A 25,807-nucleotide genomic window follows, 5' to 3' on the forward strand; every position below is an offset into this window, starting at 1 on the left:
AGTCCTTCCTCTGTTCAGATGGTAGGAAGAGGCCACATAGAACTGCATTTCCTCCATTTTTAGTGTTTTCATTTGCCACCCGATGTTGCCTTGCTTTATGGAGACATAGAAAGCTGAGCCACTTTTGCAACCCCAAACCACTCCAGTAACATTAAGTAGTAAGGACCCAGAACACTGAGCACAGTGAGAATTCTTCGGAGGGGGGTCAATAGTAATACTGTACATGGTACAGGTGGCAGCTGGTAACCAGGTTCATTAGTCTTACACCGATGAGAGGATTTAGGAGGAAAAAAAAAAATCCAGCTGCGCACAAAACAACACTGAGGTATTATTCCGTGGCTGACATTTACCAGTGGTAAACAACCAGATGGTGCATATATATGCACCATGCTTTAAAATGATGCTTTTCTTCTTGAAATTTTCAATGAAATTAGACCTACTGGCTCAGTAATGCCTTGGCATGTCGCACTGTTCACAACGGTTTAAGGCAGGATGGTTAAGAAAAGTACATGCAGTGCAATTCCACTGAGCTCCCTCATCTTCCTCCGTATCTGGAACATTCTTTGGTGTTTTGACAGTGGACCTTTGATCTGCAACGGAATAAAATATTGTATCATTAAGGAAACTTAATTCAACTGTGCAAACATGATACTATAACAGAAAGGGGATGGAAATCAACATATAGCTTCTAAAGAATAGTTTCACTTTTGGACCCCCCCCATGACAGTGGACCAGGGATCCTCTCCTCCCCACATGGCCGCGTCATTCATTCAGTTTCCCATAAATGAATGCCTACCAGTACCACCAGCCATTGCGGCTAATACCTTGTCATTTTCAATCAGCTGCGAGGACACTAATGAGCATACCCATAAGTCCATTGATATTCCTGCTCTCAGATAACTGTCTGTCCGCAAGAGCAGACAGCTGTGCTCAGAGACTGCAGGAGTTTGACATTGCATTGTGGGTGCAATGCTCTGCAGGGTCCTTAGAGAAAAAAAATATTAAAATGCACATTTTTTTTACCTGCAAAAAGAAAATGGGCATTTATTTTTCCTATTTTTGAAAAGGTGAACCTATCCTTAAAAAAGGGGGGGGGGGGGAACAAACAAACCTTCAATGCTATATTTTCAACTACAAAAACTCCCCTAAAGATCCACTTATCAGTCTACCAATAGTGCAGTCACCTGTACTGCAAAGTCTTCAATATGTTCTATAATCGTTTGGGATTCAGAAATTCTTAATACCTTGCATACAAAAAGTATCCCATTAGTTCTTCTTCACACTATTTAGGGTCCTCTCACACGGGCGGTCCATATGTCCGTTTATCATCCCATCCGTTTGCGGATGATAAATGGACATAATGTGTGTCTAGGGGATCGCGGATGTTAGCGGATGACCATCCGCTGACATCTGATTTGCATCCTTTGTTCAGTTCCCTTTTTTGAGACGGAAGAGAACCCTATTTTTCTTCCGTTTAAAAAACGTAACGGACGCAAAAACGGATCAGTCATCTGCTAACATCCGCAATCCCATTGACATATATTATGTCTGTTTATCATCCGCAAACGGATGGGATGATAAACGGACATACGGAACGGACACTCGAAAGGGTCATCCGTGTCCGTTTAAAAAAAAAAAAGAAAAGAAAAGTGTCTGAGCGGATGAGAAACGGACCGTGCCGTGTGAAAGGACCCTTAGAGAGACTTCTGCACCTGGTTTTGCACAGGCACAATAAAAAATAAAAAATTGTTCACAATGTGCCGTGTTCATATCACAACATCGTTATCATACTCCTTTTTCTGCGCAGAAATGAGCAAAACAAAAAAAAAAAACAAAAAAACATCTAGCCAATTTTTTTCAAATTGAAAAAATGCAAATTGCCTTTGGCTGGTAAAAAAACTCTTGAATACATCTTATTTGCGTATTTTAGCTCTCTGCTTTGTGTTCACCTTTAACACCCTTTAGCAAAAAAGGTTAACAGTTATAATGAAGATGTTTCTGTTGTGTGTTTTAAATAGTTGAAATGTGTGAACATAAGAATATAAGAATCATGCAAACACAATATAAGCTACTAAATAGTTATAATTGTTAATCTTCCAAAATAAAATATCACATTTACAAACTGAGCCATTTAATAGCAAAGTGTTCCACTGTACTTTTATTTATTTTTTTATTAAAAGTGAAGTTGTGCCTGAACATTTCCACTGCAGTAAAAACCACAAGCAGGAGAGAAGAAAAACTGCCAGAGAGCCATGCCAAAACATCAAGGACAAAGCCTGAACAGAAAACATTTTTTCAGTAGCCATACCCTGTTGGACATATTTCAACTATAAAACTTGTGTAATGTAAAATATATAGAAAAAAATGCTGGTATTTCGGTAGAGAATTCATCTTTTAAGATTAAGAAACATCTTAATGTCATATCTAATGGCCATCAATATTCCCCAAGATCCTGCTTTCTGGACTACAACTCCAGAATCAAAACTAGACTCTCTCATAGGTCATTTACATACTGAATCCCTAGATCACCCTCTCTCACCTTTACTTAGGGTTTTAGGGAATCTAGGCCAAAATTATCTGCAAATAATGGTACGTTTTGCAGGTTTAGAAAGTTGTAGTTTTGAATATATAAAAAAGGAAGAAGGGATGTGGTGGCTCTAGCAGATCTAAACCACACAGCAGATTTAATGATCCTCGCCCTCTACAGAACAAAACTATTTTCTGGAACTATGCCGGCACGGTCAGGAAAGTCATCAATTTGCCACTGCACAAAGAAACAAATGCAATCTCTGGAGAAACCCTATAGTTCCACAGAACACTGGTTCAGGCTGGTGGTGTATTGGTGTAGGGGATATTTTCTTGGCACACTTTTGGCCCCTTAGTACCAATTGAGCATCATTTAAATGCCAGGGCCTGAGTATTGTTGCTGACCATGTCCATCCCTGTAGGACTACAGTGAACCCGTCCTTCTGATGGCTACTTCCAACAGGATAATGCACCATGTCACAAAGCTCAAATCATCTCACCACTGGCTTCTTGAACATGACAATGAGTTTACTGTACTCCAAAAAGAGCTCCACAGTCACCAGATCTCAATCCAATAGAGCATCTTTGGGATGTGGTGGTATGGGAGATTCGTTTCATGGATGTGAAGCCGACAAATCTACAGCAACTGCGTGATGCCATCATGTCAATATTGCCCAAAAACTCGAGTGTTTCCAACACCTTGTTGAATCTATGCCACGAAGAATTAAGGCAGTTCTGAAGGCAAAAGGGGGTCCAACCTGGTACCATCAAGGTGTACCTAATAAAGTGGCCGGGGAGCGTATGCATTAGGGATCGACCGATTATCGGCAAAGCCGATATGCACTTTCCCTGATATATCGGAATCGGCCCCTGAGGTTACCAATATTGCCGATATTTCGGGAAAGTGCTTGTACCGGAGTGATGCCTGCAGCCAGGCGTCCATGGCCAACGGTCGGCTGTCGTGTAATGACAACCGATGCAGCTGAGAAGCCGCTCTGCTGTCATTAAAGGAGCGGGAGGGGACATTCCCCCGCGGCTCGCCCGGGTCTACCGTCCCACTGGGAGACCCAGGAAACCAGCCTGCACGGCCGCCGAAGAGAAGACCCGATGAAAGCCGCATTCGGCTCTGATCGGGTCTCCATGTAAAAACCCGAAAGTGATGTCCTTAAATCCCTTCCGGGTACTCGGCGCCAAATTTAAAAAAATGACAGCATTCAAAACAGCCAAACTTGGCGTTTTAAATGCTTTTAAGTGCAGAGGAGGGGTTTGGGGTCTTTTAGACCCCCAGATCCCTCCACAACAGTATCTGTCAGAAAAATAAATAAATAATCATAATTGTTTTTAATGTACGAAAATATCGGCCAATACCGATATGCGATGACCAAAATATCAGTATGGGCAATAAAAAAACGATATCTTCGATCACTAGTATGTATATCAGCAATATAAAAGACTTCCTAACACTTAAAGGTTTAGTTTCATTCTATAAAAAAAAAAAAAAAAAGTCTATGCAGATAAGGGACACCTATAGATGAAAACAAACTGTGCAGATTTGACCAAAATTGGTAAAAGCTCTTGCTATAGATGTAGGCCATTAACCTAATGACCTTGCTATAGATGTAGGCCATTAACCTACCTCAAAGTCTGAACTAAAAACTCCCAGGATGTTGCTAAGTGAGCTCTATTATTGTACATTTTCAGCATCATGGGCAGTGATGGAAGTAACTGCGTTTAAGTAAACGGCGTTACTTACCGCAGTAACTTTAGAGGGTAACAAGTAATCTAACTGATTACTCGTCCCCTCATGGTAATGCCATTGAAATTACTTTGGCCGCGTTACCGCAATTACATCTACCGCCACTAGATGGCAGTAGTGTAATTCCTCCTCTCCTCTATGACAGGCTGGCGCTGTCCGTAGCACTGGCCTCAGTCGATGAGAGAAGCAGCAGCACAGGCCTGGAGGAGGAGGACGGAGCCAGACGGACCCCAGTGTGCCTGGGCAGGCCACACACCACCAGCCAGCCAGCCACCACCAGCAGCAGCAGCCAACCACCACCACCCACCCTCCAAGCCAGCCACCACCACCAGCCAGGCAGCAGCACAACAGGTACCAAAAAAAAAACTCAGTCACAGACAGGCAAGACAGGAGGACTCAGACCCCCACAGTGCGCCACACCACCACCTACCTACCCTATACACCCACTGACCCATATATACATCTACCCACCCACCCTATACACCCACTGACCCCAATTATACACCTACCCACCCTATACACCCACTGACCCCTATATACACCTACCTACCCCACTGACCCCTATATACACCTACCTACCCTATACACTCACTGACCCCCAAATACACCTACCCACCCACCCTATACACCAGCAGTGTACCACGCAGGTACCACCACAGTGCCACTCAGCAAATACCACTCAGGTACCACTAACCAAATACCACGCATACAAGGGGCATAAGGTATTTGACATATTTGAATATTTTTTTAAAGTAACACAATAGTTCCTTTCCCTGGTAATTAGTTACTTTTTTACTGATGTAACTCAGGGAGAAGTAACCAGTAACTATAACTAATTACTTTTTTTAAGGTTACATGACCAACACTGAGCATGGGAGTGAGCTTTTCTCTGATTCAGACCCCCTCACATGCACTCTCTCCTCCCGCAGTAGCTCTGAGCTCAGAGTTTGATAGCCCAATGATAGCTAGGCTTTGCTTAGCAATATCCTGGGAATTTTATGGTCAGGCTTTAGGAGATACGTAAATGGCCTACACCTATAGCAAGGGCATTAGTCAACTTTGGTCAAAGCTGTTACACAGCAGTTTTTGTTTTTTGGTAAACATGAAATAACTATACCTAAAGTGTTTGTTATTCCAACACTTTATATTCCTGATATGTACAGTGCTTTACGAAAGTATTCAGCCCCCTTGAACTTTTCGACCTTTTGCCACATTTCAGGCTTCAAACAAAGATATAAAACTGTATTTTTTTTTTTGAAGAATCAACAAGTGGGACACAATCATGAAGTGGAACAAAATTTATTGGATATTTCAAACTTTAACAAATAAAATACTGAAAATTGGGCGTGCAAAATTATTCAGCCCCCTTAAGTTAATACTTTGTAGAGCCACCTTTTGCTGTGATTACAGCTGTAAGTCGCTTGGGGTATGTCTCTATCAGTTTTACACATCGAGAGACTGAAATTTTTGCCCATTCCTCCTTGCAAAACAGCTTGAGCTCAGTGAGGTTGGATGGAGAGCGTTTGTGAACAGCAGTTTTCAGTTCTTTCCACAGATTCTCGATTGGATTCAGGTCTGGACTTTGACTTGGCCATTCTAACACCTGGATATGTTTATTTGTGAACCATTCCATTGTAGATTTTGCTTTATGTTTTGGATCATTGTCTTGTTGGAAGACAAATCTCCATCCCAGTCTCAGGTTTTTTTGCAGACTCCATCAGGTTTTCTTCCAGAATGGTCATGTATTTGGCTCCATCGATCTTCCCATCAATTTTAACCATCTTCCATGTCCCTGCTGAAGAAAAGCAGGCCCAAACCATGATGCTGCCACCACCATGTTTGACAGTGGGGATGGTGTGTTCAGGGTGAGGAGCTGTGTTGCTTTTACGCCAAAACATAACGTTTCGCATTGTTGCCAAAAAGTTAGATTTTGGTTTCATCTGACCAGAGCACCTTCTTCCACGTTTGGTGTGTCTCCCAGGTGGCTTGTGGCAAACTTTAAACGACACTTTATGGATAGCTTTAAGAAATGGCTTTCTTCTTGCCACTCTTGAATAAAGGCCAGATTTGTGCAGTATACGACTGATTGTTGTCCTATGGACAGAGTCTCCCACCTCAGCTGTAGATCTCTGCAGTTCATCCAGAGTGATCATGGGCCTCTTGGCTGCATCTCTGATCAGTCTTCTCCTTGTATGAGCTGAAAGTTTAGAGGGACGGCCAGGTCTTCGTAGATTTGCAGTGGTCTGATACTCCTCCAATTTCAATATTGTTGCTTGCACAGTGCTCTTTAGGATGTTTAAAGCTTGGGAAATCTTTTTGTATCCAAATCCGGCTTTAAACTTCTCCACAACAGTATCTCGGACCTGCCTGGTGTGTCCCTTGTTCTTCATGATGCTCTCTGCGCTTTAAACTGACCTCTGAGACTATCACAGTGCAGCTGCATTTATACGGAGACTTGATTACACACATTAGTCATTTAGGTCAACATTGGATTATTCAGAGATCCTCACTGAACTTCTGGAGAGAGTTTGCTGCACTGAAAGTAAAGGGGCTGAATAATTTTGCACGCCCAATTTTTCCGTTTTTTATTTGTTAAAGTTTGAAATATCCAATAAATTTCGTTCCACTTCATGATTGTGTCCCACTTGTTGATTTTTCATAAAAAATTACAGTTTTAGATCTTTATGTTTGAAGCCTGAAATGTGGCAAAAGGTCACAAAGTTCAAGGGGGCCGAATACTTTCGCAAGGCACTGTACATGCTGAACAATGTGCTTGTATAAAAAGTATCCTGTCCTCTTTGTATTGCTTCCTTTGTGTGAAATCCCTAGTGTTCCAGCCAGTCCCTCTGCTATCCTATCAAAAATGGACCCCACTAGGAGAGCACACACTGTGGTCAGTTCTCTAGCGGTGCTGGGAACTCAGTGTACTCTCCTCCAATGATCAGACTTGTCCTGACATGCCCTGGCCAATTTTCAGCTTTCAGTACGGTCACACTTTAGATGACAAATGCGCTGTCATGCAACACTGTACCCATATGAAATTTTTATCATTTTTTGAGACAGATAGAGCTTTATTTTGGTGGTATTTAATCACCACTGGGTTTTTATTTTATTTTTATTTTGTAGTAAACCAAGAAAAAAAGACCTACAATTTAAAAAAAAAAAAAAAAAAAAAAAAACACCTTTAACCACATAACGACCGCCCACCGCAGATCTGTCCGCCGCAATGTCGCAGTCCCACCAAAAAAAACAACAAATCCCAGATCGCCACCATTACTAGTAAAATAAATAAATAAAAAATGACAAATCTTTCCTGTAGTAAGTAAACGCAATAACTTTTGCGCAAACCAATCAAAATACGCGTATTGTGATTTTCTTTTACCAAAAATATGTAGCAGAAAACAAATTGGCCTAAAATGTTAGAAAATTTAGATTTTTACATTTTTTCTTTTGAGAATTTCATATAAAAGAATGTGAAAAATATTGCAATTTTTTAAAAAATTGTCGCTTTTTGTTTATAGCGCAAAAAAAATAAATTGCAGAGGTGATAAAATACCACCAAAAGAAAGTTCTATTTGTGGGAAAAAAGGAAGTTAATTTTGTTTGGGTACAGCATCGCATGACCGCGCAACTGTCCGTTAAAATAGCGGAGTGCCGAATCGCAAAATAGGGCCTGATCATTGAGCAGCCAAATCCTCTGGGGCTTAAGTGGTTAAGTTTCGATTATACAATTTTGCAAATAGGTAATTTTTCTTCTTCACTGATATGTGCTGATGAGGCTGTACTGATTGGCACAGTTATCCTGCACAATGAGGTTTCGATAATGATCAGTGCCCTGATTATCAATGTAAATGTCCCCTGTAACTGAAAAGTTGGTAATCGGCTTTCCTTTCCTCAGACACTGACAGTGCTGAGGAAATGCCGATAACCGGCATTTCTTTTCATGTGATCAGCGGTGACTGGACACAGCTGATCACATGGTAAACAGCCTACGTCATCGGCTTGTTACCCTGATCAGTGGATGCACTGTGTCTGAGGGATACAGCTCACCACGGATGAGTGCATAGGAGCAGCACCATGAGAAGAATGGGAAGGTGTTAATAATCTTTGCTATTTACACTTTGAGAGCTTTTTTGGATAGTGCTGCACTTGTTTTTTATTATTTGCAGCTCATTGTGTGTGCCAGAATACTTCCATAAAGGTACCAAATTAAATACAGCCTATCAAGCATGGTGTTTGCTAAACTTGTTTTCGACTCTGGAAACCAGAGAAATGAAAAAGTCTTAACCACTTAAGCCCCGCCCCGGAGGATTTTCCTGCTGAAAGTCCAGGGCCTATTTTGCAATTCGGCACTGCGTGACTTTAACGGTCAATTGCGAGGTCGTGCGATGCTGTACCCAAATGAAATTGACATTCTTTTTTTCCCACAAACAGGGCTTTCTTTTGGTGGCATTTGATCACCTGTGCGATTTTTATTTTTTGCGCTATAAACAAAAAAAAAAAGAGTGTCAATTTTGAAAAAACAATATTTTTCAAATTTTTTATATGAAATTCCCCCAAAAAAATTAAAAAATCAAATTTTTTTAACATTTTAGGCCAATTTGTTTTCTGCTACATATTTTTGGTAAAAAAAAAAAAAAAAAAAAAAAAAAAAAAAAAAAAAAAAAATCGCAATAAGCGTATTTTGATTGGTTTACGCAAAAGTTATTGCGATTACTAACTACTGCGGCAGACTGATCGGACCCCTGACTAACATTTTCAACACTTTTGGGGGTACCAGTGACATTACTACAGTAACCAGTGCTATACATATGCACTGATACTGTAAAAATGACACTGGCAGGGAAGGGGTTAACTTTATTAGTGATCAAGGTGTTAACTGTGTCCCTAGGGGCGTGATTCTAACTGTAAAGGGGCGTGGCTTGTGATGTAACCACAGAGACATACGATCCTACATAGCAGGATCGTATGATCTCTGCAGTTACACCAGGGAGAATGACAGGCGGCTTTGTTTACATCAGCCGCCTGCCTTTCTCCCTCTCCAGCGGGAGATCGCGAGTGACCGGCGGACATAGGAGCCGCTGGTCTCTCGCGTGGGGATGTCAGGGAACGAGCGGGAGCACGCCTCCGGCGGCGCGCGCTAGCCCCCTGCAGGCTCCTGGGCGAGCGACGTAGTACTACGCCGCTTTGCCCAGGAGGGGCTGACCGCCGCAGAAAATATACTGTGGGCAGTCGGCAAGTGGTTAAAAGGTAAAGATGTTATGCTTTGGAGGGGCAGGGTAAATAAAAGGTACAGGGAAATTCATTTTCAGGGTTATGCTTTCTATAGATATAGCACCTAAAAATAAATAAATAAATAAATAATCCAAGAAATTGCATAACAACTAATTGAAAAGAAATGCATATTTCATTTAATTTTTTTTTTAAACCGTAAAAATGCTTTACTAAGGCCTCTTGCACACGATACTCCTGTTTGAACATCTCGCAGCTTGAAAAAGCTCAGTACAGCTTTTTTTCTGAGCTAAAATACAGCCCATTAATTGTAATGTGCCTGTGCACGTAAACAAGCGCTGTGCATTCTTCAGTAAGAACAAAATAGAAAAATCTGCATTTTTGGTCAGTAATTTAAGCCTCAACGAACGCAAATATGCACAAATATACACAAATATGCGCAAATACATACAAAAAAAAAAAAAAAAAACGTTTGGAAAAAGTAGATGCTCAAACAGGAGTATTGTGTGCAAGAGGCCTTAGTGTGGTCTAAAATAAATATATTCCCACATATCATATTAGTGCCAGTTCACTCCACAAAAATGTCCTTCATATCGTAATTGATTGTAAAGTAGGGCTGGGCGATAAAACGATACCGATATGTATCGCGATCGTCACGTGATCGATAGCAATAAAAAAATTGAACGATAAAACGTTCGATATTAGAACTTGAAAGTACTATGTTTTTTTCGCCTTTTTCCGCTTGTGCAGCCAGCCCCCGCGTAACTACACACACCCTGGGGCTCCAGCCAGCTTGTAGTCCGCCGCACAGGAACCGAACTCCCCAGTAACGGACCACCGCCGCGCCTGGATGTGACGTCAGCTGCGGGCGGTGCGTCTGTACAGGGGCTGCAGCGCGCTGTGATAGGTACAGAGAACTCCCCGGCCTGGATGTGACGTCAGTCAGCTGCCGGGAGAGGAAGCGGGCGGTGCGTCTGTACAGGCCAGGGGCTGTGATCGGATAGGTACTATCCGATCACAGCCCCTGGCCTGTACAGACGCACCGCCCGTTTCCTCTCCCAGCAGCTGACGTCACATCCAGGCCGGGGAGTTCTCTGTACCTATCACAGCGCTTTAAGTCCAGAATCAAACGCACTTTGCCCTCCTTTCTGGGCACGGTCAACAGATTCAAATAAAAACCCCGAAACCTGTCCCGATGAGGCACCGGGACGATCACCCCCTGAGCGAGAAGATCCTGCACCGCTTGATGTAGGTCCTGTAACCGCCCTGGGGTCAAATGAAGATTTGAGGGAAAGAATCTGTTCGCCGGCCGTGAAAGAAATTTGATCTTGTACCCTGACCGAATGATTTCCTGAACCCACCTGTCCGTGATTCGGAACAGCCAAGGTTGGAGGAAACCGCGCAAACGTCCCCCACCCCTGTAACGGGTGAGGGCGCCCCTTCAGGCAGAGGAGGACTGAGCCGCCGCACCAGCCTGGCCGGATTTTTGTTTGCCAAACCAGGGCTTTTTCTGACTACCTTGGACCTTGAAGAGTTTACCCTTGTTCTGCGCCTTGAAGACACGAAAGGACCCTTGAGTAGGTTTAAAAGATGGGCCCCGCTTACCGCGGGAAAAACTTGCCCTTAGGATTCTGGGGCAGCAGAGTGCTCTTACCCCCAGTGACTCCTTTAACCAATTCGTCCAAGGATTGCCCAAAAAGGCGAGACCCCGCATAGGGGATGTCAGCCACCATCTTCCTGGATTTTTGGTCAGCCGACCATCATTTTAGCCAGATTAAGCGATGGTTAACCACAGCAACACTGGACAGGTGTATCGCCAAAGGGGCCTCATTTAGAGTCGCATCGCACAAATACATGACCCCACGATAAATCTGATCCCCCACCTCCACTGTAGTGGGAGGGGCAGAGTCGGCCACGAGTGTGCGTTTTAGCACCTTGGTCCAATCCGCCACAGCCTGAGTCACCATCACGAGGCAAAAACAGGCTTGAGCAAGGAACCCGCCACCATGTAGGAATGACGGGCAAGAGATTCCAGTCTCCTATCAGTAGGATCCCTAAACACCGGGGAGTCCTCGGCGGGGAGCAGGGTAGCTTTGTTCAACCTGGCTACCGTGTGATCCACTTGAGGCACACACCAGCGAGCAGCCGTAGTAGCCGAAAAAGGGAAGAGAAGCTGAAACTTCATAGGCACCACGAAGGTGTGTTTTAAATTACGCTATAGCTCATTCACCTTGTGGTGAAACTCTGCGGGGCAAGGGAAAACCTGCGCCATCTTGCGGGTCCTGTGTGTACCAAAAAAGGACAACGCCCGGAGGGGTGGGCTCATCCTCCAAATGTAGTGTTTCCTTTACTGCTAGGATCAATTCATCCATAGCTGCGCGTTCCTCGGGTGACCCAGGGGTGGAATCATCCACCCCTGCAACCTCCGCCTCCCCCTCAGACTCTTGCGGGTCCTGAAAAGAGCGAGACCCAAAAAGGGCCACGCTACCTACAGCAACCCCTTTTTTTAACCCCGCAGGGGTCGCCGCATGTGTCTGCATCCCCAAGCACCCTAAAGTGACATTAGGAGAGGGACCACCAAAACCCCACACAGCGCTGCTGTGAGAGAATAAAAAACCCCGCAGCGACCGGGACCAGGGAGCCAAAACGCACAGACACAGGGGACACCACAGACACACAGGACTGCCGACCCCAGACAGAGGCCCCACATAGAATGTACTTACAGTTCTATTCAAAATTATTCAACCCCCACTGAAATTGATTGTTTTGGCAGTTTGACATTGATTTTGATCATTCAGTCATCCTGCTTACAATTAAATCAAAGAGGCACGTGTAGGTCAGACAAATATAACATAACATTTATAATGAAATAACCACAAATGTCTTTTCTGTGCTCACATCATTATCAGTTTTATTCAACCCCCAAGTGACATTCAATCTTAGTACTTAGTACAACATCCTTTTACAGTTATAACCGCTTTTAAACGTGAAGCATAGCTTGACACAAGTGTCTTGCAGCGATCTACGGGTATCTTCGCCCATTCGTCATGGGCAAAAGCCTCCAGTTCAGTCACATTCTTAGGCTTGTGCACTGCAACTGCTTTCTTTAAGTCCCACCAGAGGTTCTCAATCGGATTTAAGTCTGGTGACTGTGATGGCCACTCCAAAATGTTCCAGCCTTTAATCTGCAACCATGCTCTAGTGGACTTGGAGGTATGCTTGGGATCATTGTCCTGTTGAAAGGTCCAACGTCTCCCAAGCCTCAGGTTTGTGACGGACTGCATCACATTGTCATCCAATATCTCCTGGTACTGAAGAGAATTCATAGTACCTCGCACACGCTGAAGCTTTCCTGTACCTGCAGAAGCAAAACAGCCCCAAAGCATGATTGACCCCCCGCCATGCTTCACAGTAGGCAAGGTGTTCTTTTCTTCATAGGCCTTGTTCTTTCTCCTCCAAACATAGCGTTGATCCATGGGCCCAAACAGTTCTAATTTTGTTTCATCAGTCCACAGAACACTATCCCAAAACTTCTGTGGTTTGTCCACATGACTTTTGGCATACTGCAGTCGACTCTTCTTATTCTTTGGAGACAGCAAGGGGGTGCTCCTGGGAGTTCTGGCATGGAGGCCTTCATTACGCAGTGTGCGCCGTATTGTCTGAGCAGAAACTTCAGTACCCACATCTGACAAATCTTTTCTCAGTTCCTCAGCAGTCACACAGGGACTTTTCTCCACTCGATGCTTCAGGTAGCGCACAGCAGTCGAAGTCAGCATCTTCTTTCTGCCACGACCAGGTAGCGTTTCAACAGTGCCCTTTGCCTTGAATTTGCGAATGATGCTTCCTATGATGTCTCTTGGTATGTTTAACATCTTTGCAATCTTCTTATAGAAATTGCCCTTCCTGTGAAGAGTAATCACCTCTTCTCTTGTCTTCCTGGACCATTCTCTTGACTTCACCATGGTTGTAACCACACCAGTACATGTCTAGAAGGAGCTGAGTATCACAGTCATTTTAAAGCTGCCTAATTGGTGCTTATTAGGCTTTATTGCTGCTCCCTGACATCCACAGGTGTTTTCAATACCTGATTGAAAACACTTCAATGAACCGCTGTTCTTCAGAGTGGTAGTCTTTAAGGGGTTGAATAATTGTGTCAATGAAGAATTAACAAAAGAAACATTTACTACTGTATTACAAAACCAATCGATGTCATTTTAGTTGAATATGGTTCTTTAAGTAGTTGCACATGGTTCTTTAAGAAGTCCTTGTAGGATTTCATTCTGAATACAATTACAAATGTACACTAAATTCCCTAAAACCCTTTACAGCATTGGGGGGGGTTGAATAATTTTGAATACAACTGTACCTGTACCCGATGGCGTGGGGTGCCTCATATCAAGCGGGAAACTGCCCACCTTCAGATGGCAGGAGAGTGCCGCCAGCCAAAAACGCAGGACACTAGTAGTGCACGGACGAAGCTATGCTGTGTCCAGTGAGGTAGCCACCTCACATGGCTGCATGCCTGATGGACAGGGATGGGTCGTTTGTGAGGCCAGGGCGAACACATAGCCTGCAAAACGCTCGATGGCGGGCTGGGATTCCATCTGACCCTCTGTCCTGGAGAACTAGGACGGTCAGTCCGATTCCCAGCTCTGCAGACGCCGTCTTCATCCGAAGATCCACTAACTAGTGCTGATAAAATAAACAGCTAGCAATGTAAAGAAAAAATGACATCTCTTGAAAATAAATCATAAGAGAAAAAGAGAAAGGCTGAGACTGTAGCCTCAGCACAGGGAAGCCTATCCACTCCTGAAGCTAGGCAGAAGACAAACTGAATTGGGATGGCTATTGCAGGGGGGTATTGGACTAGAAGGACAGCCCCCATGGGTGTGACTATGTAGATTTATTGTTCTTTTACAAGTCTTATGCCTAGAAATTCCTGTGAAGATGAAGTCAATACCCCATAAGTGAAGACTGTATGAGTGGGCGGCGACTGTCGGAGGACGTAAGAGAAATTTTGATCTTAATATTTTTTTTGGGGGGGGAATTTCATATAAAAAAAAATGTGAAAAATATTGTTATTTTTGCAAAAAATTGTCGCTCTTTTTTTTGTTTATAGCGCATGAAAAAAAAAAAAAAAAAAAAAAAAAAAAAATCGCACAGGTGATCAAATGCCACCAAAAGAAAGCTCTGTTTGTGGGAAAAAAAGGACGCCAATTTCATTTGGGTACAGCGCGCACGACCGCGCAATTGTCCGTTAAAGTCACGCAGTGCCAAATCACAAAATAGGACCTGGTCAGGAAGGGGGTAAAATCTTCCGGGGCTTAAGTGGTTAATCATCACTGGGGTTTTTATTTTTTTATACTATAAACGAAAAAAAAAAAAAAAACAACATTTTGGGAAATAAAACACTTTAAAACTACTTTATTATAAAACATATCCAATAAAAATGTAAAAATTGCATTTCATAAATTTAGGCCAAAATATTCTGCTACATGTCTACAAGTTATAGCGTCTACAAGATAGGGTATTTATACTGGAATTTATGCAGCTATAGATGCTATACTGTAATGGGGGCGATCGGTGACTTATAGTGGGACTTGTAATAGGCTGGCGTATAATCTGGTGCTAACAGACACTGGCTGGGAGGTACACGGACACTGATGTTGCTAGTGACCCTAATACAGTGATAATACTGTACACTGAACTATTGACAGTGGTTGGGATAGGATCAACATCTAGAGGCAATCAAGCGGTTACAATGTGCCTAACAAATGTAATGTTTGCACTGTGTGCTGCTTTTACTTACTAATTTGGCTGTTTTTTTCTCCCTGCTTTTCGGGGGGAGCTAGATTGCGGTTTCTATTTATACAGTTTTAGCCAAAATAATTGGCTGAAATCTGCTGCCAAACTCGTGCTGTGTCCAATCACAGCACGGGTCACTAGGGGGTGCGCATGCCAAACCTGGAAGGCGGCCGGTCACTTACATGTACATAACTGTGCCTGTACCTGCTGCCCACTCGCATTATATTTACTGTGAGCGGTAGGCAGGTGGTTAAACCCTCAGACTCTGACAGTATATAGTAGGTCTAGATACGTGGTTAAACAAGAGTTTACAACTTAACTATAGTTTTAAAAAATTTTCCAAAACAAAAATAAAAATTTGTAAGCAATTAAAATTCTGCAAATATATATATATATCTATATATATCTATATATATATATATTTTTTTTTTTTAATAAAAAGGGACACTCCTCCCTACACACACTGCATTACTGTTGACCATTAACAACTGAAGATCTGATGAGCGCTCTGCAAAATCACGTGACCAGCCTGACAGGTAAGTAAATGGAAAAAAAATAATACAACTTACCAATGGATGCTGTACCTTTAGGTTTGGGTGGCACTGGGCCAAGAAATCCAATGTTATCATAGAAGTTATGAATGGCACTTGGATCGAAATGTGGCCCTAAAGAAAAAAAAAGTTATTCCTTTGTGATCAAACATTTAAATTAAAAAGGTTACATTTTTTTTTGTTTTAATTTTGGATAAAGTGGGGAGGGATTAGAATCCTTGGCAAGTTTTCATTGCGTTCTATGTTCCCATTAGGGAGATTTACCCTATTTGTCCTGTTTACCATCATTATTGAAAGTAAAAAGAAAAATCACAAATTGTGGGGTATCCCCAGAACAGTAAAAAAAAAATAAAAAAAAAAATAAAAAAGGGAAATCTTCCAATGCTGACACTTGTTCTAGTGACAGTCTGGGATTCCCTCACTATGGAGGGATTTCAGCTGACTTCCTGTTTGGGCTATGGGACAGGAAGTAAAGGAAAATCTCTCCAGTGGGAAAAAGATGGCAAAAACAAAAAACAACCTGACTGGGGTTATAACCTTACCCTGCTATATCCGAAATAGGGAAAAAATTTTTTTTTTGCCTTTAGCGCTACTTTAATTTTCCTCACATCCACATGACAGCATACATAGAATTTAACAAAACATATAATATATTGCGGCCTACAAGTCCTTAGATGTAGTGGCCGCATTCGTTTTCTTTATTTCAAACCTACAAACAGTATGCAGTACTCTCCCCAAATACTACCTTTTCACTCAAAGTCTTTGGAATATATTGTATACTGTAGACATCCAACAAATGGTATAATTATATATATATATATATATATATATATATATATATATATATATATATACACACACACACACACACCGCTCTTTAAATAATAAAAAAAACTGTATAAAATCAACAGTATTAAAAAATCTTCTATATATTGAAACAAAAGGTATCATTTAAATAGTAAAAAAAAACCCCCAAAAAAGTAATTACTCAAGATGTGTATCTCAACTCTTCTCAGCAAATCACCATCCTATTGATCTGGCAGCACCCATGTAATTACAGATTGGATGCTTACCCTCAAAGGTGGACCTCTTAAATTACAAGAGATCTGAATCCGCTTGAAGACAGCAACAATTCCAAAGCCTTCAAAGACGTAACGATTCCACAGAAACTTTCCTCTGCCAGCACCACTTCTATTTAATACTTTCTCAGATTATCAGTCCTTGTTGGAGACAGATAGTGAAGTGGAGGTGGTGCTGGCAGAGGAGAGTGGCTATGGAATATCCTTCGTTACGCTGGTCTTTGCAGGCTGGGAATTGCTATGCTAGCCTAAATAAGTGGATTCAGAACTCTTGTAATTTATGAAGTTCACCTTTGAGGGTAAGCATCCAATTTGTAATTACACGGGTCCTGGATCAATAAGGTGGTGGTTTGCTGAGAAGAGGAGTTGAGAAACACATCTGGAGTTATCGCTTTCTTGAATAATGCATATGAACACAAATTCATTATACATTTTATTATTAGTCTCTTATGATTTATGCATATTCTTACAATTTTTTTTTGGTTTTATTTAGAGGACACATTTTGTTTCACTATATAGAAGATTCACTGTAATATATTGCTACCGTCAAATAGTTTCATCCTAGTAGCCACCATGGTTTACGGGAAGCTGCATGTTGCGAATCTGTGCATATGCTAGCAACTGAGAGTTAATAGGCTAGTGGACGTGTTCCAAGAGGGGCTTTTGTTTTTTTTTTTTACATTTCTAGGCAACAGAGTGGTGTTTTTGGTTGTGTTAAAGATGTAAAACTATGAAATCTTTTATGCCGAATCCCCAACCTATCTACGATTCAAACCCCGCCCCATTCAAATTACATTGAATCACTCAATGGCACTTGCAGAGATCATTTACATGTCATTACACACAAAAGTAGCTAAGACACTTCTGTCAAACCGAGAATGTCATGACAGGCAATTTGACATCCAGCATTCAGTCCTTGACACCTGCTACAGCTTTCCAGACATTATTGCCAGCAGAGTGTAGGCGATATGCCAAAGAAACATGGTTGAACTCTTTTTTTTTTTTTTTTTAGGTTGCATCTCCTACGCATAATCATGTAGTGGTCAAAAAATACTATTCCTTCCAGCCAATCGGGTAATACAGTGCAAACAAAAGTGGTAAAAAAATGGATGTACTGGGTGACTACAGAAACATGGATAGCTCCCTCTCATTCACCTGATTGCTACATAATAACATGAACACAAGACTTATGCCTCGCACACACACGATTGTTGGCCGACCGATCAGCCGTCTTTTGTCCAGTGTTGTTGTGTTGGTTGAAATGTGCTCTAGACTGCACACTAATTTTCTCGCCAACAACAACCAACTTCAGAAGTGATGTCATGTGCTGGTTTACTTTCCGTGTGTTTTTTCTTCTCTGAGCATGCCCAGTCTTGCTCATCTGATTTTTGTTTGCCGAAATCTGTACTGACTGATGGAAAATCGGCCATTCTGTTGACGGCCAACAAAAATTTTATAGCATGCACACCAGATTTCTTTCGGGCCGAAAAGTCGCAGTCGGTTGTCGGAATCATCATAATAACAAGCCGATAACTCACGGCCAACAATCGTTGAACGAGACACAAGATTAATTTAGGAGATCTGCTGTCAGCAACTCCTTCCCAGCAGGCAGAAAGGTAAGAAAATCATGAAATAATTCTGTGGATTGACATGTAGGAAAATCTCATACAATCAACACCACCCCATATTTTATTCAGGACCATTCCACTTTAAGCCACGTGCACTAGGCAGAAACTATGCACATTTATATTTGAAGTGAACAGAATGTCGAATGCAAACAACATTACAGAACATTACACCTTATACTAGGCTACTTACCTCTTGCCTGAAAAAGGTCTATTTCTTTGGTGAGGCAGTCTATATCAATCTGCAGCTGTCTGTTACAACTCCTTAACTGCTGCATTTCTTCCAGCTAGAAAGATAAAGAACACCACTTTATACATCAAAACCATGACAGCACGTTACTGGGCACACAAATTACTGGCACATGGATTCCACAGTAAATCATTATTACAGATGTCTAGCAAACATCTTTTTGAATTTTTTTTTAAATCTCTCTTTATTTGGAAGTCTAACTTCACGGAAATAAAATAGTTTCTGTTCACTGAAACCACCACACAGTTTTTGCCCTTTGGCTTTCTTAACCAGTTCCATACCAACGCATTGTAAAATGATGCCGGCAGGAACACTCCATCCATCCGGGCAGGCGTATGACGTCCACCCGTTCCCGCTGCTCTCCCGCCCCCCCCCCCCCCCCGGGAGCACGCAGCACAGTGATCAGGGATGCGGTGTGTCTGTCGGGACACAGCCCATTCCCGGTCGGTATAAAGAGCCATTAAAAAATGGCTCTTTACCATGTGACCGGCTGTGTCCAATCATAGCCGGCCACATGCACTTTCCTCGTGCACGCCTTTCGTGCGCGCCAGCGGCAATTGGGGATGGAGAGTGTCACTCTGACACAGTTCATCCCTGATAAGAGTAAAGAGCCAATGAAATAGGCTCTTTACCATGTGACCGGCTGTGTCCACAGAATATCAACAGAGACCATGGTAACTGTTACACACTGATCCTGTGTAAGAAAGAGATTGCGGTAACAGCTAGTTTCCGATTACATGCACAGTAAATCACACTGATTGTCTCTCTCTCTCTCCCCCCCCCCCCCCCATAAAGAGGGCCTGTCACTAGCCCATCAAAGTACCCGAGTACCTGTCACCAGTCCATCAGGTACTCTGATTACAGGTACTCAGGTACTCGGATGGGCTGGCGACAGGTACTCGGATGGGCTGGTGACAGGTACTCCGAGTACCTGTCATCAGAGAACCCGAGTACCTGTCACCAGCCCATCAGAGTACCCAAGTACCTCTCTGTATCCCATCAGAGTACCATGAGTACCTGTCTCCAGCCCAGAGTACCCGAGTACCTGTCTCCAGCCCATCAGAGAACCCAATTACCTCTCTGCAGCCCATCAGAGTAGCCAAGAACATGTCATCAGCGTACCAGAGTACCTGTCACCAGCCCATCAGAGTACCTATCTGCAGCCCAATAGAGTACCTGTCTCCTGCCCATCAAAGTATCTGGGTACCTGTCTCCAGCACATCAGAGTATCCAAATACCTCTCTGCAGCCCATCATAGTACCAGAGTACCTCTCTGCAGCCCATCATAGTACCAGAGTACCTCTCTACAGCCCATCATAGTACCCCTCTGCAGCCCATCATAGTACCCGAGTACCTCTCTGCAGCCCATCATAGTACCCGAGTACCTCTGCAGCCCATCATAGTACCCGAGTACCTCTGCAGCCCATCATAGTGCCCGAGTACCTCTGCAGCCCATCAGAGTGGCCGATTACCTCTGCAGCCCATCAGAGTGCCCGAGTACCTCTGCAGCCCATCAGAGTGCCCGAGTACCTGTCTGCAGCCCATCAGATTACCCGAGTACCTGTTTGCAGCCCATCAGAGTACCAGAGTACCTTTCTGAAGCCGATCAGTGTACCTGAGTACCTATCTGAAGCCCATGCCTCCTAGATTATATGTTAGGGTGTTTGCTTTCCAAAATGGGGTCATTTTGTGGGTAATTCCATTGTCCTGGTGCTCCAGGGCCTTCAAAAATATGAATGGTCGTTAGAAAATTATATGTGTAATTTAGGCTCCTAGAACACCTGACGGTGCTCCTTGCATGTTGGGTCTCTGTATGTGGTTATGCTGTGACAAAGTCTCACATATGTGGTATCGCCATACTCAGGAGGAGTAGCAGAATGTATTTTGGGGTGTAATTTTTGCTATGTACATGCTATGTATTAGAAATATCTTATAAATTGACAACTTTGTGTAAAAAAAAAAATATAACGGAATTTTTGTAAAATCTTACCTGTAAAATTCCTTTCTCTGAGTCCTCCGACAGTCGCCGCCACTTCATATTCATCACTAATGGGTTATTGACCTTTTCTCCGCAGGAGTAGCTAGGCAACAAAATTTATTAATATCAAAGCTTTTAGCATATCCCACCCCTAGGGGGTGGTCCCCTCAGTCAATACCTCCCTGCTTCCTGCATTCCCAACTCAGTTTCAGTAGCATAGCAGTAGAGTACATAAACAAACCCCGAAAGAGGGGCGGGGGCGGTGACTGTCGGAGGACTCAGAGAAAGGAATTTTACAGGTAAGATTTTACAAAAATTCAGTTTTCTCTTACGTCCTCCGACAGTCGCCGCCACTTTATATTCATCACTAATGGGGACGTCCCATAGCAGTGTAGACATGAGGGGTGGGAAAAAACGCAGCCGCGCCTAAAGCAACGCAGTACCCACATCAGAGAAAAAGGAACCATACCAAAGTAAGGAAACCAACTGGGCAACAGGAAAAAAACGTGCTCAACAGGAGCAACCACCCAGGAAAAAAAGTAACCCAGGGATAAAGACATCCCAACAGCCAAGCACCCAAAAACAAGGGACCCTAAGGCACCGCAGCACTAAGAACTTTGCGGCCAAAGGAAGCATCCGCCGATGCCTGAACATCCACCTTGTAGAATTTGGAGAAGGTGTGAACTGACGACCAAGTCGCCGCCTTACACACCTGGGCCACAGAAGCCTGATGATGATAGGCCCAAGACGTACTCAGAGACCTGGTAGAGTGCGCCTTCACAGGGAAAGGAGGAACCTTCCCCTTCAAAGCATAGGCTTGCACAATGGTCTGTCTGATCCATTTGGCGATGGTCGCAGCCGACGTTGCCATGCCCTTCCGAGGACCCTCTGGAAGGACAAAGAGAATCCGACTTGCGAAAGGACTTAGTCGATGACAGGTAAACCCTGATCGCCCCAATTAGAAGTTCTGGCGCTAATCCAAGAGCTTGAAAAGTCTTGAAAAAAATTTTTTTTAAAGAATTTTTTAAAAAATTATTTTTAAAAAATTATGTTTAATATTTGTAAGCTTTTAACCAATCGAGTCATATAGACATATAGAGATTTATATAATTTCTATAGGTATTTTTATAGAATCAATATGTATTTAAAGTTTTAGTATTTTTAAATCAGTATGTGTATTTATTATGAATATATAATATGACAGCCTAGTATATATGCTCCCATGAAGTTTTTTTTATATATACTGATTCATGCATGATTTTTAATACAAAATTATAATATTTTATACATCTCCACGAAATACTCTGGGTCTCCAATACATTAGTTTTCGTTTTAATCCAGATTTTTTCTTTTTCTTTTTATATATGTATATGTGTATGTTTTTCTCCATTTAACCCTATGGTTCAATATGTGGTTTGTTCCGGATTTAATTAGGGGGATCTTCCTCCCCTTTTTATTATTGGCCAGGGAGCCTAATCCCTCCCACCATTTGGCTTCTTAGAGCCTCCGATTGCCTTTCAGCCACAACTTGACAAAGCTACAATTGTAGCGAAACATGTCGTTGTGGCAATCGGGAGGCTCCACAGAAGTGCAGACACTCATCTCTCCGCCCCTCACGGCCTCTGAGTGACTCCTCGGCTGGCTATTCACGGACTTCCGGCCCGGCGAGGTGACGTCATCAACGTGCGCCTCCGGTGCTCACGGCAGGCATTGAGTGAGTGTAACGCTGAGGCTCCGGTCTAGGAAGGCGGCCGCATACTAGATCGTTTGAGCCCCCCCGCTGTCGATCCGGTCCGTCGTTTCATCTGCCAGCCACGACCCTCCTGGCTTATCATCAGGTCCCCATGAACCCACCAAGGGTTTCTACACATCAACTAGTGGGGAGACACAGAGGCTTCTGGGAGCGGTAGGACTGTGAAATGTCTGTGCATTGTATTGTTTTATTATCGGATCTACAATAAATTTTCAAGAGACTATCTATTGGAGTCCATACTGGGGTTGTTTGTTTATAGTGTACACATCTGAGCGCCATCCCTCAATTCTCTTACAAACCCTGATCGCCCGAACATCCAAGGAATGCAAAGCCACCTCCTTTGGATGCTTAGGCTTCGCGCAAAGCGAAGGCAAGACAATGTCCTCATTGAGGTGAAATTCCGAGATCCTCTTCGGAAGAAAAGAAGGGTTAGGACGTAAGACCACCTTATCCAAGTGAATCACCAAGTAGGGAGAGCTGCAGGACAAGGCTGCCAGCTCCGACACCCTGCGAGCCGAAGTGATCACTACCAAAAAAACAACCTTCTTGGATAACAGAGACAACGAGATCTCCCTGATCTTTTCAAATGGAGCATGCTGTAACACGGACAGAACAAGGTTCAAATCCCATGGAGGTAAAGGATCCCACCGAGGAGGGGCCAAGTGTCGCACCCCTTGAACAAAGGTGCTAACCAAAGAATTAGACGCCACAGGGCGTTGAAAGAACAGCCAGCGCAGAAATCTGACCCTTAATCATGGCCTACTCCAAACGCTGGTCCACGCCCGTTTGAAGGAAAGCCAACACTCTCGATACCGAGTATGAGCGAGGGGAATACCCCCTGGACTCACACCAGGCAAAATACACCTTCCAAGTACGGTAGTAAATCTTCCCCGAAGAGGCCTTCCTGGCCTTGATCAAAGTGGGAATGATCCTTCAGGACCTGGCTTTCAACAGCCAGGCCGTTAAAGCCAGCGACTGTAAAGCAGGATGGAATATCGGTCCTTGAGACAGGAGGTCTTCTCGAAGAGGTAGACGCCACGGAGCGTCGACCGACAGATTCACAAGGTCTGCGGACCAAGACCTGCAAGGCCAGTCCGGCGCCACCAGAATCACCGTGTGCGGTTCCGAGACCAACCTGCGAAGGAACCTGGACAGCAGCTGAATTGGTGGAAAGGCATACATCAGACGATACTGACGCCAGGGCGCCACTAACGCGTCTGAGGCGTCTGCCCGAGGATCGCGCGTCCTTGCTACGAACCTTTTCACCTTGTTGTTTAGACGAGACGCGAACAGGTCCACATCTGGGGACCCCCACTTCGCGCACAGCATCTGAAAGACATCCGGGTGAAGGGACCATTCTCCCTGGTCCAGGGTCTGGCGACTCAGATAGTCCGCCTGCCAGTTCTCCACCCCCGGAATGTGAACTGCCGTTATCGGCGGGACGTGCGTCTCGGCCCAAGACAGAATGTCGGCTACTTCCCGAGCCGCTCGGGCACTCCTGGTGCCCCCTTGGTGGTTGATGTAGGCCACCGTTGTGGCATTGTCCGCCTGCACCCGAACCGGACGGCCTTGAAGCCTGTCCGTCCAACGCAGAAGGCAGAGATTTATTGCTCGCAATTCCAGAATGTTGATCGGAAGGGAGGATTCCTCCTCCGACCAAGTTCCCTGGGCGGACAGAACGCCCAGAACACCACCCCAGCCCGACAGGCTGGCATCCGTGGTGATCACCGTCCACGAGAAAGGGCGAAAAGACTTGCCCCCCGACACCGCCGGGGACCGGATCCACCACAGAAGATCCCTTCTGGTATGATGACTCAATGAGATCTGTAGATCCAGAGATTGCGGTCGCCCATCCCACTCGGCCAGAATCTCCGCCTGGAGACCCCGCGTGTGAAACTGGGCAAAAGGGATCGCCTCGAAGGCCGAGACCATCAATCCCAGACACCTCATACGCATCCAGAGGGACGAGCACTGATTGTCCCTGAGGGACTGGACTGCGTCCTGAAGCGTCCGGAGCTTGTCTTCCGGCAGGAAGACCTTCGCTTGAGCAGAGTCCAGGAGCATTCCCAGGTAGGGAAGACGAACCGACGGACACAGAGTTGACTTTGGAAAATTTATCGTCCACCCGAACTCCTGCAGAGTCTGCATCGTGATGGACAGGTCGGTCACCAGGCCCTGACTGGTCGCAGACCGAATCAGGATATCGTCCAGATACCCCAGGACAGAAATGCCCTGGGCTCTCAATAAAGCCAGAACCGGCGCAAGCACCTTGGAGAAAACCCGCGGAGCCGAAGCGAGACCAAAGGGTAACGCCACGAATTGGTAATGATCCTCCGCAATGGCGAATCGAAGGTACCTCTGGTGACCCTTGAAAATGGGGATGTGAAGGTACGCATCCTTCAGATCGATAGAGGCCATGAATTCCCCCGGAACCAGGGCAGCCACCACCGAGTGCAGGGATTCCATGCGGAACTTGCGAACCCGCACAAAGCGGTTCAGAGCTTTCAAGTCCAAAATCGGACGTACCTTGCCCTCCTTTCTGGGCACAGTGAACAGATTGGAATAGAAGCCCCGAAATCTGTCCCAATGAGGCACCGGAACCACCACTCCCTGGGCCCGCAGGTCCCGCACCGCCAGGCGCAGATCCTGCAAGCGCTCCGGAGTCAGCTGAAGGTTTGAGGGGAAAAATCTGCCCGCCGGCCGAGAGAGAAACTCGATCTTGTATCCAGATCGAACGATTTCCTGAACCCACCTGTCCCGAATGCGGTCCAGCAAGGGTTGAAGAAAACCGAGCAAACGTCCCCCCACCCCAGAACCAGGTGAGGGCGTCCCTTCAGGCCGCATTGTTATGGGTAGCAGACCCGGACTGGCCGGACTTCTGCTTACCCGTCCACGGCTTCTTCTGGGAGCCTTGGCCCTTGAAGGGCTTGCCCTTATAGTGCGACCGAAAGGCCCGAAAGGACCCCTGAGAGGGCCTAAAAGAGGTATTCTTCTTACCACGAACAAACTTATTCTTGTGAGTTTGGGGCAAGAGAGTGCTCTTACCCCCAGAAATTCCCTTTATCAGAGTATCCAAAGATTCGCCAAAAAGGCAGGATCCCGCGTAGGGCAAATTAGCTAAAGTCTTGCGAGAAGATTGGTCAACAGACCAACATTTCAGCCATATCAGGCGACGGTTCAATACCGCCACACTTGAAAGACGCGCAGCCAAAGGGACCAAATCTAAGTCCGCATCACACAAATACATGACAC

At 44.4% G+C, this 25,807-nt stretch overlaps 1 protein-coding gene across 2 annotated transcripts in view; it reads right to left on the minus strand.

The window, feature by feature from the left end:
* Nucleotides 1–416: 416 nt before the first annotated feature.
* The window catches only part of TAB2 (TGF-beta activated kinase 1 (MAP3K7) binding protein 2), a 176,596-nt gene continuing 151,205 nt past the window's right edge, over nucleotides 417–25,807 (minus strand). For both annotated transcript variants that reach the window (XM_082249805.1, XM_082249804.1), the window contains exons 6-8: nucleotides 18,768–18,861; nucleotides 15,889–15,984; nucleotides 417–590 (exon numbers count right to left, since the gene is read on the minus strand). In XM_082249805.1, coding sequence (XP_082105931.1) covers nucleotides 445–590; nucleotides 15,889–15,984; nucleotides 18,768–18,861 — 336 coding nt within the window. In that variant the 3' untranslated portion in view covers nucleotides 417–444. The remainder of the gene's footprint in view (nucleotides 591–15,888; nucleotides 15,985–18,767; nucleotides 18,862–25,807) is intronic.

Source organism: Pelophylax lessonae, assembly GCF_965119305.1.
Source record: "Pelophylax lessonae genome assembly, chromosome: 3".
In the NCBI taxonomy this organism is placed as follows: Eukaryota; Metazoa; Chordata; class Amphibia; order Anura; family Ranidae; genus Pelophylax; species Pelophylax lessonae.